The sequence below is a fragment of the Pundamilia nyererei genome, unplaced genomic scaffold (assembly GCF_000239375.1).
Source record: "Pundamilia nyererei isolate P.nyererei 1_Seehausen unplaced genomic scaffold, PunNye1.0 scaffold00122, whole genome shotgun sequence".
NCBI classification, from domain to species: Eukaryota; Metazoa; Chordata; class Actinopteri; order Cichliformes; family Cichlidae; genus Pundamilia; species Pundamilia nyererei.
The window spans coordinates 1,912,976-1,927,596 of record NW_005187523.1 but is presented as its reverse complement, the minus strand read 5'-3'; the positions used below and the strand labels follow the sequence as shown (position 1 = coordinate 1,927,596).

Here is a 14,621-nt window from a genome sequence, read left to right as displayed (position 1 = left end):
TGATGGTGATGGTAATGGGGATCAAACAATGAGTAACATAGTGTCTGTATGTACAGAGAAGGGGCCGAGCGTTTGAAAAAGGATGAGACAGAGGTGAATCTGTGTCAAGTTGTGATTCTGTTCTGTTCATGTGCAGTGTGACGACACTTAGGTGTGCGCGATGGTCACACTAAACTCTACAGACAGATTTTTCCTCATCCTAGTGCAACACACATTTCTATCTGATTATTAAAAATGACACATCCTTGTCAGGTGTTTGACTGAGTGCGAATCTTTTGGCAGCTAACAACGTTTCCTGTGGTGTGAAAAACTAAAAGCACAACAGAAACATTTATGAGCAAAAAAAAAACCAGTTAGACTTTTTCTCTTAAATCCACCTCATGTGAACTCCAGTTCAACTGCTACACTTGAGATCTAATCAACCAACATTTAAATGCACAAAATTACCTAATGATAACAAATGTGCTAAATATGATGTAATAATCTCTTTAGTAATCTCTGTACTGTTGTGATTGAGACATACTTGGAGAGGAACTGCACTGCAACCCAGACACCGGCGTACATGACGCCCTTTATCAGCCAGGAGTCGATGTCCAGGTCAGCGATGAAACCAACTAACCAGATGACCACGAAGGGCGTCCCCAGCATCACCTTCTGCCTGAACTCCTGGAGGAGCAGAGACACGTGGACAGGACAATGAGGGGGAGGGAGAAATGGTAAGTTTGACTTTTCTGACAGATGCCATGATTTCAAAGTGTATTTTTCAATTAACTGTCTGTTTATACCACTCAAAGCTGTAAGTCCTTTGACCCTCTCCTTGATAGTTGATGTTGACAAAAATGCATAAGACCTTTTGATCCTGGGTTGCGTAATGAATCCATATTGATAGCCTGACCAGATTTTTTTAATCTCCATTGATATTTTCCATAACTTTAAAGCTTTTTAGACCAGAAGGTAAAAAAAAAAAGGTTTCCATGGCAAATATCTCAATTTCAAGCAGCAATTTAATCAATTTAGCTGCATTCCACAACTAAACCTACAACTAAAGCTCACTACAGCACACTGCCTGAAACTAAAGGCTGCACTAATGTGGACACCCCAAAATGGGATGGTGAGTTTATCTTCTACTTCTCAAATCTATAAACATATTCAGTTTGTTTGTGTTCTAGATTTCTGTCTAATTTACCTTAATTAGCTAAGAGTATCCAGGGAGACAGACAGAAAGATGGAAACAGAAAAATGAAAGCAGAGTTCAAACAGAATTTTAGGCACTGTTAATAACTACTGTTCTAAAAAATCTCTTGAGAGAAAGGGGAAAAAAGTCTGTATCTTCTATGAGAGTGGGAATTATTAACCACAGACATAGGTCACTCTGGCTTTAACGCCCACTTAACACATCCCACATTCAAGCATTCAGGCTCAGTCAAGCTCAGACTTTGATCAGAAAAAGGTTCTTTATCACGATGGAAGTGAATGACCATGATGACGCATCATAACAGATCTGACTCTCTGGCAACTGCAGACATGCTGTGGCAGTGCAGAAAGAGGCTAAGCCTGAGCAGGCTGGTCTGAGCATGTCTGTTGGAAATGAAAAGATGAAAGAGCTTTAATGGCAAAGTTTAGACAGCTGGACCTGATTTTATTCTTCAAATGCGACTTGGACTGCTACATAATGATAATCGTTTTTTGTGTAGCATTGATGTTGCGCCTTTCACTTATTTACAAAGCCTCTGCGCTTGGTTTCTGGCTAGCGTAACCATGTCTGTTTCTACCTTGTCCATCTTCAGTCTCTTCAGGTAGGACGGGCTGTCGTAGCCTTTGGCCTGCCGTGCTTCCTGTAAGTGATTGATCATCCAAACGTTCTTCCTTTGCTTGGCAAGATCCAGTGGTGTTTCGCCCTGAAAAATAATAAAAAGAACAGCTGCTGCATACATTTAAAAGACATATTTTAGCTGTGTGCGCACTGAAAGAAGATCCAGAAGAGGCTGCCATCCTGGCTAACAGCCTGGCATGCTTACAGGGAGACGCTGGTTCACAGAGAACCGTGGCTTACCTTGATGTTCTGTGCATCGACGTTAGCGTTGGCGTCCAGCAGCAGGCTGATGACGGTGGTGTTGCCGGCCAGCACGGCCCAGTGCAGCGCCGTGTTCTTGTGATATTTGTCACCCAGGTTGACAGACACGTTGAAGGTGAGTAGCAGCCGGGTGGGATCCACACTGTCACACAGAGGAGGAGATCCAGGCAAGATGAGTCAAACTAAAGTAAAGGGCATCTTACAAACAGGCTCTTCATAAAAAAAATGGTTTTATTTACACACTTCCTAATCGTGAAAGCTTCGCGCTGCTACATTGCGACCATTTCCTTCTATATGAACCATGAAGTTAAAATGCAAAATCCCAGAAAAACAGCTGATTGGGGAATATTCATATGAAGCTGAGTAGCAACATGAAGAACCCGCCTGTGTGTGACCAGTGTGTATATAATTATTAAATACTATAACTAACTCTAAGTTCTACTATAGAATTAACATATCTTGTCAGTGGTGAATTACAGCGGTAAGGGAAAGTATGCAATCCCAATGGAATTTCCTGTTTTTTTCCTCAATTGATTGGTTGTAAAACGGGACCTGATCTTAATATAAGCCACAAGTACACAAGAAAACACAGAAACAATTAGAATCTTCTGTGGTTTTACTGAACTTTATTGCATTGCTGGTGGAAAGTCTTGGATTTAATAACTGTGCAGACCTCCTTCAGCAGCAACAACAGCACACTAGCATCTCTGGGAGCGAATTCTAAGGACGTCTGATGTCAACAGCTCTCCGAGATGACTCTCTTCCTAATGGGGCCCTCTCCAAAAGACACATTTTCTCAGTCTGGATTCATTCTGTGGTGGATTTAGCTTGATGTTTAGGGCCATTGTCCTGCTACAGAGCTTCCCTGACATCATCTTGTAAAAGACCTCAATAAATTTGGGAATACAAACCAGTGAAATGTTGCCAGTTAAAATAAACTGTTTGGACATAATTGTGGATTAAATAACGACGGGACAAATTTAAAGATGCAAAGTAAAAACAGACATTTAAAACAAACACACCTGTGTGTCCTGTAAGCCGCCCACATTAGTGGAGTCATGCCATTCTGATCCATCATGTCCACATCCTGTTACAGAGGAAAGACAAATGACCACATCTGAAGAAGCTGAAAAAGCCATGGAGAGGCAAAAGAGAGGCAATAAGGCTCCCCCTGATGGAGAGAACTGGCATTATTAAAATACAGACTACTCTCAGAGTGGCTTTAAAAAAACAAACAAACAAACAACCAGAAAGCAAACCAGCGGAGGGATATATGTTACTGTATCTCACACTGGCAGCAACAAGACTTTTAAACATATGCCAGAAAAATCCACATAAGCACATTCGCTCTTGTGGAAATACTGAGCTGCAGCGTTCTCTACCTGTCCTTTGGCAATGAGGTAGGCCACGATGGAAGTGTGGCCGAACTGGGCGGCCAAATGGACGCAGCTGCAGCCCTCGCCATCGATCAAAGACGGGTCAGCACCATATTTCATGAGCTGCACCACCATAGATAGATGGCCTTGTCTAGAAAAGATAAACACACAATAAAGGGATCATTTAAAAGACGCACAAACTGATCTTGAAGTTTTACTCCACAGCTAGAGAAAGTAACAAATAAAAACAGCTGTTAGCATGCACAAGATAAAACGATGTGTCTTTTAGAGGCCCCGGCTTCCTTACTTGCTTTGAGTTGGTGACCAAGGTAAACATCTACAGTCTCAAATGGCCCTCACATGATTGATGAAGCCTTGAGGCTGACTGCCTGGCTCTTCTTATCATTTTATTTCTATGGTGGCTGCATGCTTTTACTGCATACAGTATATTGGATCTTAAAACTGGCTTTTTATGACCAACACTGTCTACGACATAAACGTCCCAGAAAGGGCAATAAAGATTTCCAATCCAATCCAACTTTATTTATATAGCACTTTTAAAAACAACAAAGTTGACCAAAGTGCTTTCCAAAAGATTTGAGAAACTACAGGTGAAAAAGACAGAAATTCACAGCTTCAGTTTAACTTTATTGCCTGAGAGAGTTAAAGTGTGTATCGGTTTCCCTGCACAAAAGCGTGACTGTTATTTGCTTATTATTCTGAGGTCATCCAGATTGAGGAGGCTGGGGGCTTTTTAAGGTTACTGGGCGCTGGAGAGGAGGCTATGGGGGTGGTTTGGGGGTCAAAGCAGAGGGTGACACACGACTCCTTGGTGTCCGTGTATCAGTGACGGTGCAGATGCCTGTCGTTAAATGTATCAATAATTCATGAGGAGACAGCTTCGGCCCCCTGTCTACATGCGAAAAGGAGGTGTGGATGTCATGTGAGCTCTTCCCTGTTATTAGTGGTCATTACAAAGGAAATCGATATTTAACTGTCAAACACTAAGGTTTAAAAAGAAAAAAGAATAAACAATAGATTTGGCTCAAGTTCACAAATGTTTGTTCGAGTGAAGCTCTAGCATTGTTGAACGTAACACAGAGAAGCTAAAATGTGTCTGTCAGATTTAGTCACTTTCTAACTAAAACATAATGACGAAACATAAAAACACTGATCTGTGGACGATTTCAGGCCACTGAGTAGCATATATCAGCGTGTCACCTGGTAGCCCAGTGCAGAGGTGTGGAGTTGAGGTCTCCTCCCAGTTGGTCAACTATAGCTCCCTTTGATATGTAGTACCTGCACACAAACACAATCACCAGGTGAAGCATTACACTTTGTATACAGGTGTGGCTGTATAAGAAATATAAATCCCCTCTTCAGTCTTTTATGGTTGCTCAACACAGTTCTTTCACTATTTTTATTTACAACCTGGCACTCGAAATGCTCGAGTTAAGACCAACTTGGCAAGATTTGGCATCTTGCCAATCATTATTACAAACATTATTAAGAATCAAGTTGAAACATGTTTTTGTGAGGTTTTAAACTGAACTTAAACTTTTAAATTGTGTCACTTAAACGAAAAGATTGAAAAAGAAACAATTTTCATAAGAAACAAGCTAATTTATAAGGCTGTTCAACCACATTTTAAAGCTTCAAAAAAATAAAATCAGATTTTAATATCAGATTTATATTCATTTAGGAAAAGGTCATTCTTTAAATATTTAAGTCTATAAGCTACATAGCCTGCTAGATATGCAGGTATTTCACATTGTTGTAAGCAGAAATGCTGCATTTAATCTGATTACACTGTAAGTTTGTCAGTGTAGTATAATCAAAAAGATTTTTCTTAGTTGAAAGTTTGGTTACTGGTGTAACCTGGGTTCTCTGAAAACCAGGTGAGCCAAGTTTGAAAGAGACCTGCTGTTCACAACCACAAACACAGCCACCGAGTCAAGAGCAGTTACATTAAACCCAACATCTGTGCCTCATCTGTCCATGGAAGTGCACCAGTACAATTCCCTGTCATTTTAATGCCAGTTTACCTAAAAACGAAGACTCATAAAGCAGCTGACAAATAAGCGTAGAAGTATATTACAGAGGTCAATGGCAATGTGATGGGATATACTGTGAAAGGCTGCCTCCATACTTGAAACTAATTATAGTTGTAGTTTATAATCCTGTAAATGGCACCGCAGGTAATGAATATCCACATATTTTACTGCATCAACATAAACTATTAAAAAGGAAGTGGAAGTCAATAAAATGAAAAGCAAGATGAAAACGTAAATGAACGAATGGAGATCAACACAAATAGAAACAATGCCATTGTTTGACTCACTGGGTGGGAAGTATTACAGTTTTACAAAAATATTGAAATGTGTAAGACTAACTTGGTTTTGGTTTCTTCAATTCAGTTCTTTATATGAAACCAGAAGATGTCTTGTACATTTTGTTGAGTTGACCAAAGAGCTACACTGTAATCTCTAACTACCTGACAACCTCAACACATGATTCGACTTTACTCACTTGACCAAGTCTATCCTGTTGTTGATGGCGGCCCAGTGAAGGAGCGTTACATTTTCTTTGTCTGGCTGCTGAACATCGAAACCTGCCTCCACCAACTCCCTGCAGCGCTCGAAGATGCCGTACCTAAGGCAGAGGGGGGAGGATTAAAGTATGTACAAATGCCAGATATACAAATGCACAAACATAAACAAACACAGCGTGAAATACATAAAACTAAGAGATGCTGAGAAAATCTGCACACAAAACTGGAAAATAAAAAAAAGCAAACACCCAAACAAGACACCCACACTGTGGCATAAAATGGCAAGTGAATAATCTCAACCTCAAATCAAAATAACATAAATCTAGTATCCAGTGTTACAGCCACTCAGAGCTATATATATCTTTTTTTCCATCAGGAACATATTTTCAAGCTTCGTCTCTTCCCAACAATAAGTCATCTCATGTCCTGACCTTGCAAATGACTTTCTTTACATACAGTGAATCAGAAAACCACAGATGAAAACATGGTGGGCTTCAGATTTAAAACCTGCGGTATGTTGACAACACAAAAGCACAGAAACAAACACGCAAAGATGCGGGCTCCTATTAGACCAGCTGGTAACTAGACAACAATGTCACCTTCATAAGTCACACTGGTGTGATAACAGTAACACACACAATCCACTTACTGTGTGGCTTTGACAATGTCCCAGGTGCTGTAGTCATCCACGTGGTTTTTACGGCTGACATTCTCACTGTAGCCGTGATTGTAATGACTCTGGGGTTTGATTTCCTACAAGTAAACAGGGAGGACAAAAGACAGTTAAGTTCCTGCCTATGTTTGAGGTGACATCACAGGATTTTTGTACTAAAATTGTAAATTTCCAATTAATAAAAAAAAGCAAGTCCAGGGATCAGAGCTCACATCACGATACTGAGATTTTTATAGCAAAAAGCTGAAGAGTTTAGAATCTCGGAGTAAAACAATGCTATTAAGCAAGGCTGCAGAATAACATGTGACTCTTCTTATCGTGCTAAAAAGGAGCTAAAGACCGTAAGCACCGTCAATACAGTAGCAATAAAAGAATCTGACAAAAATCAATGACTACAGACAGATTGTCTTGAACTTGTTTGCTCAAACTGGTAAATGGACTGATTCTTACATAGTGCTTTTCTAATCTCCGGAGTACTCAAAGCGCTCATACCACCCATCACCTACTCACACAAGGTGATGGGTGTCTTCTATGCTTTTAAGTTTTTCTAACTACCATTCAGACATATTCATACTTTGATGGATGCACTGGACAGCAACTTGAGGTTAATACTTTGCCCAAGGATATTTGGCATGCAGACTAGGGGGAGCCAGGGATCGAACCACCAACCCTCCGAACAGTAGACGACCTGCTCTCCAGAGCCACAGCCACCCGTTTCTCAATCTCGTGGGGCTGAGCGCCATTTGTCCCTCTAAGAAGTTGGACTTGGACAGCATGGAGTCGAGTAACTAGGTAGCATGATGGTATTTGTAAAGGCGAAAAAGCCTTGTAAATATCAGAAATCAGAGGGCAGAGCAGGCCAGACTGCTTTGAGCCAATAGGACGGCAACAGTAACTCAAAAAAAACACTTGTTAAACCAAGGAATGGAGAAGTGCATCTCTGAATGAACAACAGGATGAACCTTGAAGCAGATGAAGACACATCAGGTGCTACTCCTAAGATCAGTAAACTGAGACTACATTCGGAGAACAACATTTGGAGAGCAGGAGCAGAATTAGCTGTAAAGAGTATGAAAGCATGGATCCATTTTGCCTCATGTTATTGTTTGTGCACAGACTTGTTTGACGAAAGTTGACAAAAAACTGTGTCAAATTCAAAACTGTCAAAAGATGAGAGGACACAGGCCATCAAGTGTACTGCAACCCTGACAATATTATCTAGAATTACTACCAGACTTGCCTTTTTTGGAAATGAAATGACATCACTTCACTGTATTTTCTTTGGACATTTGTTTGAAATGTGGTCATAACGACCAAAAAGGCGATCTGCCAGTCACACCAAACTTCTGTTCATGTGTGAGTCCAAGTAAGTCCAGATATTGCCACCAACAACGTAAAGGCAAAAAAGAAGAAGAAAATATCCCCACTGGGTTGGAATACTGGGAAAACGTTCAAGATACCACACCACACATAAACAGTTGTTTACTGATTCTTAGATGCAGTTTTGGTTTGGCTTGGTTCAAGCTGCAAAAACATAAACAGATGGTCATTATCCGACAACAACAGGGTCAACAAGGGCACAAGTGACAAAATACATATGGAACAAAACTTGCAGTGGAGTAAAAACTTGGACGGGGAATTAGATGACTATAACCAAATGCTATGAAGTAAGCATGTAAGATCAGTGAGGACAACAACTGTTCTGTAGACATTTGCAACAGAAGTACATGATAAAGACGTCAGTCAAGATTCACTTCATCTCTTGTTTCAACAAGAGATGAAAACAGATGACTTAAGGAGAAAATGTGTCTGCATGGGCCTTCATTTGAACACATTTTCTAAACTTACTTGCACCCTCAGCACTGACACTGAGGAGCTGCAGCAATGTCACTGATTGCATGCACCGTGACCAATGCAGCAAGCATATCTGGCCCATAAAGGCCAAAAAGGCTTTGAAAAGACCACTGTGACAGAAACAAGTTTAGGACGCAGTGCACTGCAGGGGACAGGCTCCTGGAAATGCAGACACACAGTGTAGTGCTCCAGAACACTTCAGCTTTTATATAAATAGCTAATCACAGTATTCAATTATAAAAAGAGAATAAAAGCAGCAGGAGACCAGCTTGTTGTGTCCTGCAGCTGCTGAGGATCTCTTCTGTCACATGGATGTGGTGACTGTGCTACTCACATTCAATTAGCCTCCATGGTAACGCCTCAGAAACCACAATTAGCCTCGATCACCCGGAAATGAGAGCTGCATCTGGTAAACACAGAGGCTTCCACTCTGCCTTTAGCCAGTGAGACTCGTAACTTTGAGAGTGGGCACTGAGCCCAATGTTAAACTGGGGTAAGCTGCTTCTTCTTCATTGCTTTTAAGACCTTTTAAAATGAAAAAGGACATAAACACAAGGCAGAGAGAGAAACAAATTATGTATGAAGTTTAGAGTCTAAACTGCGATCATGTCTCAGGAAGAGATACCAACCTTACAGTATTCCAGCAACATTACCACCTTAAAATCTCATGGTTCGACTTTTACACAGCCTTTCATGTCTTTTTGGCTGTGCTGCTGCTGCCACGCACTTAAGATTGAGAAATAATGAGGCATCCTCTGGGGAGGTGGCTGAGGATACGACAGACCTGTGTAGAGCTGCTAGGTAGCTTGAGGTGAGATCTCAGTGGCCACAGGGACTACAAGCTCATGATTATGTTCAGTGTTTAGCTTTAACTTCCCTACAGAGTCACAGGGATCTATCTGTGGAACCCGTGTGTCTCCCACCTTTGGGAAAAGGAGAAAAGTGCACAGGAAAAAGCAATACAGACAGGTTTGTTTAACAAGAATATAAGAACTTCACTAGTTTATAACAATTTAAAAAAGAATACACAGCTCAGTGAGATGCTTCTTTTCCCATAGAGCCGTCGGTACAAACAGTAGCATGCTGAGCTACAAGACAAAAATCACAATTTACTTTATTTTGATTAGCCCACAGAGTTAGATGCATCAGAGCTGAGTAAATCTGCCAGTGACAGCTGTGACTGCAGCCTGCCAGCGGTCGCCCTAAACACTACTGAGCAGCGACGTTTAATTAATACAAAAAATATGTACAAAGTGTCCACACGTGATCGTCTTTTGAACAGCATTTTCTGAATCTTTTTGTTGAACTGCATGAGCAATAAACATATTTTCCTGTGTTAGCACTCAGTGCTATCTATTTATTTATATCTTCCAGACATTTATGAAACATATGGTGGGATAGTCTTATAAAACCAATCAACCAGAGCACTTGAGTGATCACTGTGTCCATCCTTTAAAGCCCAAAGAGCTCAGATGACTGTTTGACAAAGTAGAGTTGATGGTAATGGCATTTTTATGAAGCACACTACAACACATGACCTCAACATGGCATCTTCACATCTGTTTAATAAAATAAGAAGCACTTGTGTTTAGGGCTGCCACGATTAGTCGACTAGTCACGATTACGTCGCCTATCAAAATCGTCGACAACTAATTTAATAGTCGACGCGTCGTTTGAAGCTTTGTAAGATCCCAAAAGACGCAGGAATAAGTAGTAGGGTTTAAGAGTGTAATAACGGACTGAAACAGAAGATGGCAGCACTGCATGTACAAGGATGCCAGCTGCCGTTAAACCCCGAAGAAGAAGAAACTGTGTCCCAGAATTCATAGCGCGGCCGATCGCTGCCCTGCTCAGTTTCCAACAATGGCAGCAGCTAGTTAGTTTTAATATTACTCTTATTATTCTTTCTGGGTCACAAAATAAACGTTTAACATATTTTCAGGCGAGACTGTAGCTGTGTAAACCTCAAATATCTGCTCAGTTTATCAAGACACCACATATTTTCAAAAGCACTCCGACGTTTTCGGAGACGTCTGTTACCCACTAGCTTGATAGCGAGCCGGGTTCAAGGCTCACTAGAGCCGTGAGAACACCGGACTCCCTGCAAATCGTTTTCAAACCCACTGCCGTCTTTCACTACTCAGGTTAAACATGATACATAAGTCACTTAGAGCAGCGGTCTCCAACCTTTTTTGCCTCACGGACCGGTTTATGCCCGACAATATTTTCACGGACCGGCCTTTAAGGTGTCGCGGATAAATACAACAAAATAAAACTAGTACCGGTACCGAAAAAAAGAAGATTTATTCATAACACACGTGAAAAGGCCAGAGTTAACAATAAAAACGATAACAAAATGACGCTGAATACCGATAAAGACCCTGAAAACCATACATTTCACACCTGAGCCTCAACTCTCGCGGCCCGGTACCAAACGACTCACGGACCGGTACCGGTCCGAGGCCCGGGGGTTGGGGACCACTGACTTAGATAACTTAAAAATGTTATTGTTTGGCTTTTTTTTGAGATGCTCGAGAATATACTCCATTGTCCTGTTATATTTTAGATAGCAAGGAGTTTATTAAACTTCACCAAAACAATCTGCAAATATCATTAAAATTCAATAAACTATCGTCTTGTCTTTATTTTTAGTTAACACCTTAAACACTTAAAGCTGTAAGCTAATGATAGTTATATAAGAGCAGATGGTGCTGGTGCACTAAGCTGTACGTTTTACAGCTTATTGTAAAACGTACAGCTTATTGCTGGATGATGATCTGATTAGTCGACTAATCGCAAAAATAATCGGTGACTAGTCGACTATCAAAATAATCGTTTGTGGCAGCCCTACTTGTGTTTTTTGATGGTATTAAAAACCTTACCATCAAGATTTCTAAATACTCTGGTATACCATAGTAGTATCCAAGCCTACTTATGGCTTTCAGAAAATAAAGCATAAATGCAACCATCCAACCTCTTTGCTTTTTATCTAGTTCATGGTAGCAGGGGCGCCTGGAGTCTAGCCCAGCTGTCACAGGGTGAGAGGTGGGGTACACACTGGATAGGTCAACAGTCCATCACAGGGCTAACACAAAGAGGCAGATCATCATTCTCACTCACATTTGTAATCAGCAATTAACCAAACACATGTGCCTCTGGACTGTGGCAGGAAACTAGGACGAGTAAATGTAAACTCCAAACACTCGGAACCTTCTTCTTCTAGCCCTGTTACAGTAAATGGTATTATTTACTTTGTCTGGCTTAACATACAGCAATATGGCATTGTCTGCTTTTCGAACCAGGCCTCAAAAACCAGTATTAGCAATATTAACATCAGCCATACGTATCAAGTGCAAAAAACGTAGCACTAAAAACAAATATAACTTAGTCTAGGGTTTCGGAAAGGAAATCATGTTGCTTTCTTTAGATTGAGGCAGTTCTCTATGGTTCCTAAATCTCAGGCACTGCAAATCATCAGAGAGACCACCATTCAAACAGTGATGAAGGAAGGAAAAACAAGCTACAACCTATAACTTTGTTTTACATGGTAAATCAGGTTGAGGGAGAGGATAGAAGACGAGGGTGGAGCAGAGATATGAAGGTGACTACTTGCTGCTTTTTTTTTTCTATTTTAGGAGCATCAAAGCTGCCAAAATTCATTTGTACTTTCACTGCCAAGGTTTAGTCACTTGACAAATCCACATAACCCCATGTGTTCCTCAGTTTAGTCCAACTGCCAAGGGGAGGAAATAAAAAAGTGGGAGTAAAGAGCTGCTGAAAATTATTTAAATATGATCATGACTGCACTGAACTTTTTTTTTTCTGTTTGGCTGACAAACAGAAGCCGGATACTAAATGTGAAACTCAAAGCCTGAATATTCAGTTGTGTGCAATTCTGTCAAGGAATCTGCTTTCCTGTTAGCGGAGGGAAGCGGGAAGAGCGGGCTCATCTATAGACTCACAGACACCAGATGTTACATCACTTTCTCCAGCACCATCTCTTTCTTTGTGAGTAACCTTTGACCCCCTCGCATGTCTCTGTGGCCACCCCCACCATCTCTGTCTCTCCTGGCATCAGAAAAAAAAAAGCCGAGGATGACATTTGTGACTCTAGTGATAATTGCAGCCTGTGGCTCTTTAAGCTTCCTCATTGTGTACCTGCTGACTTGTGATGAATACAACAGTTAGGTAGGAGGAAGGCGGGATAACATTACCAGTTAAACAGCATCTACTTCACTAATGCCATTGATTTAAGGTTGAAACCTTATCCTTTGAGGGCGTACACTTGGCTTCTGTTAGTGGAGCTGGTTGGTAGGACATATGGCAACAGTTCTACAGGGGGTGGTGGTGATCATGTGCCTTGGACAGTATCACTATTAAAAATAAGCAGGTATTATGACAGTAGAATCAACAAAATCAGTTGACATAACTGTAGTAATACTTCAATAAAGGGAATCAAATCAAACTATGAGGCCAGCAATTTGATTTTAATCTGAAGTGCATTAGGCAAAAATTGTATCGCATCTGCAACGCCTAGTTTGCCAAGACCGGAGTTCTGTCTGGCTATAGCCATAGATCACAATTGGGTTTCGTCTGAAATTAGAGCTTTTTCAAGGAGTTAATTTAATATTCAAGACACAGTTTGAATGCATGGATCAGGAAGCGGGGCAGAGGAGAAACACCGTTTTTATGAGAGAAATAATAAGAAGGCTCCAAGCATTTTCCAAGTTACCACTGCAAGTAGCTGAGCATGTCATCAACCTTTATGAGTGCTTTATGGACAAAACAACACTAATTTGAATTTCCAAATAAGATAACCCTTTATTGTTTACATTCCTCAAGAGAGGAAATTTCCAAGTGGCAGGCTGAGCTGGTTCAAAGCAAAATAAAAGCAAAATAGAGGACTTTCTAAGTATACAACTAAACTTGATGCTTGATTTCAGGTGTCTCACACATTTAGACTTGCTCGGCTCTTCATGATCTACAGAATGACTCAGATTGTGCTAAAGAGAGGAGCAAATTCAAGCCAAGCCTACTTATGTATACAGGAAAAACACAGTTTATGATGAGTTACTACTGGTGACATGTAGATGTGAAGCCAAAGGTCATTTTGTGACAGCTCCTGAGCAATGATGCAGCAGGAAACAACACAGAATTCATGGCACACAGAATTGAGAAAGACCACGTTTAGACAAAGAGAGACCCAGCTGTGTTCTTGCCTTTATTATTGAATGGAAAACTTTATCAGCTTTAATATATAAAAGTAATGAGCACATTTTTACCTATCGCAATCTCTTCTATTGGTTGGTTTGAACTTTAGCTGGCCTTCTCTTCCTGCATATAATAAAAGTGCTAGCTTACTTGCAGTGAGCACAGAATGATTATTCACTAAGTTAGTCTGATAGTGGCAACTCCATACAAACATGCAGGAAGGACTGTGTTAAGGGAGAAAATAAGACGAGGGTTCTCCTCATTTCATTTCCATTAATGAGGAGAGTCTTTAATTTTTTAAATCTTATCTTTACCAAGTATAATCTGCAATAATAGTAACAGCAAGCTCATTATGGCATTGTACAGCTCACTGTTACACCATCACAGAGAGGAAGCATTCAATCTATCACACAAGAAAGGAAAAGAGGAGAAAAGCAGTACTCTGTTTATGTATTTAAATGGAGGAACCAGTGGGTGTGGATGCACATAATCCTGACAACACAGAAAGACCACCTGCTTTGTGTGAGAAAACCACTTGCCCTTCACCTATTCAAGGGATGCTTTTGTCTATTATCACTTAAATGTCTATAAATGAAGTCTCCAGACTGCAAATTATGAGTTGGAGGCTCATACTTGAGTCAGTTTAGCGAGTTTTAAAATAAACTCTCCAGTCCATACAGCTTTCATACACAATGAAAGCATCTGATAGGGTCTGACAGAACAGTGAAAGAACACTGAGATAATAAACATCCAGATGAGTTTCAGTACTGTCAAATATACTTATGCTTTGCTTTGCTTCCAATTAAATTCAAAATAGAGCTGGGCGATATGAGATTTTTTCATATCACGATATGTTTTTTTCATTTCAGGCGATAACGATAT

At 40.5% G+C, this 14,621-nt stretch overlaps 1 protein-coding gene across 2 annotated transcripts in view; it reads right to left on the bottom strand.

Annotated features, from left to right (window-relative positions):
• Window positions 1-14,621, bottom strand: part of zdhhc17 (zDHHC palmitoyltransferase 17) — a 35,045-nt gene that overhangs the window by 15,120 nt on the left and 5,304 nt on the right. Inside the window, exons 2-10 of one of the 2 annotated variants that reach the window (XM_005742673.1) lie at window positions 6,651-6,754; window positions 5,980-6,102; window positions 4,672-4,749; window positions 3,457-3,601; window positions 3,097-3,161; window positions 2,054-2,216; window positions 1,773-1,898; window positions 1,187-1,195; window positions 524-666 (exon numbers count right to left, since the gene is read on the bottom strand). In XM_005742673.1, the coding sequence (XP_005742730.1) occupies window positions 524-666; window positions 1,187-1,195; window positions 1,773-1,898; window positions 2,054-2,216; window positions 3,097-3,161; window positions 3,457-3,601; window positions 4,672-4,749; window positions 5,980-6,102; window positions 6,651-6,754 (956 nt within the window). The remainder of the gene's footprint in view (window positions 1-523; window positions 667-1,186; window positions 1,196-1,772; window positions 1,899-2,053; window positions 2,217-3,096; window positions 3,162-3,456; window positions 3,602-4,671; window positions 4,750-5,979; window positions 6,103-6,650; window positions 6,755-14,621) is intronic. The other variant, XM_005742674.1, reaches the window with a different exon arrangement.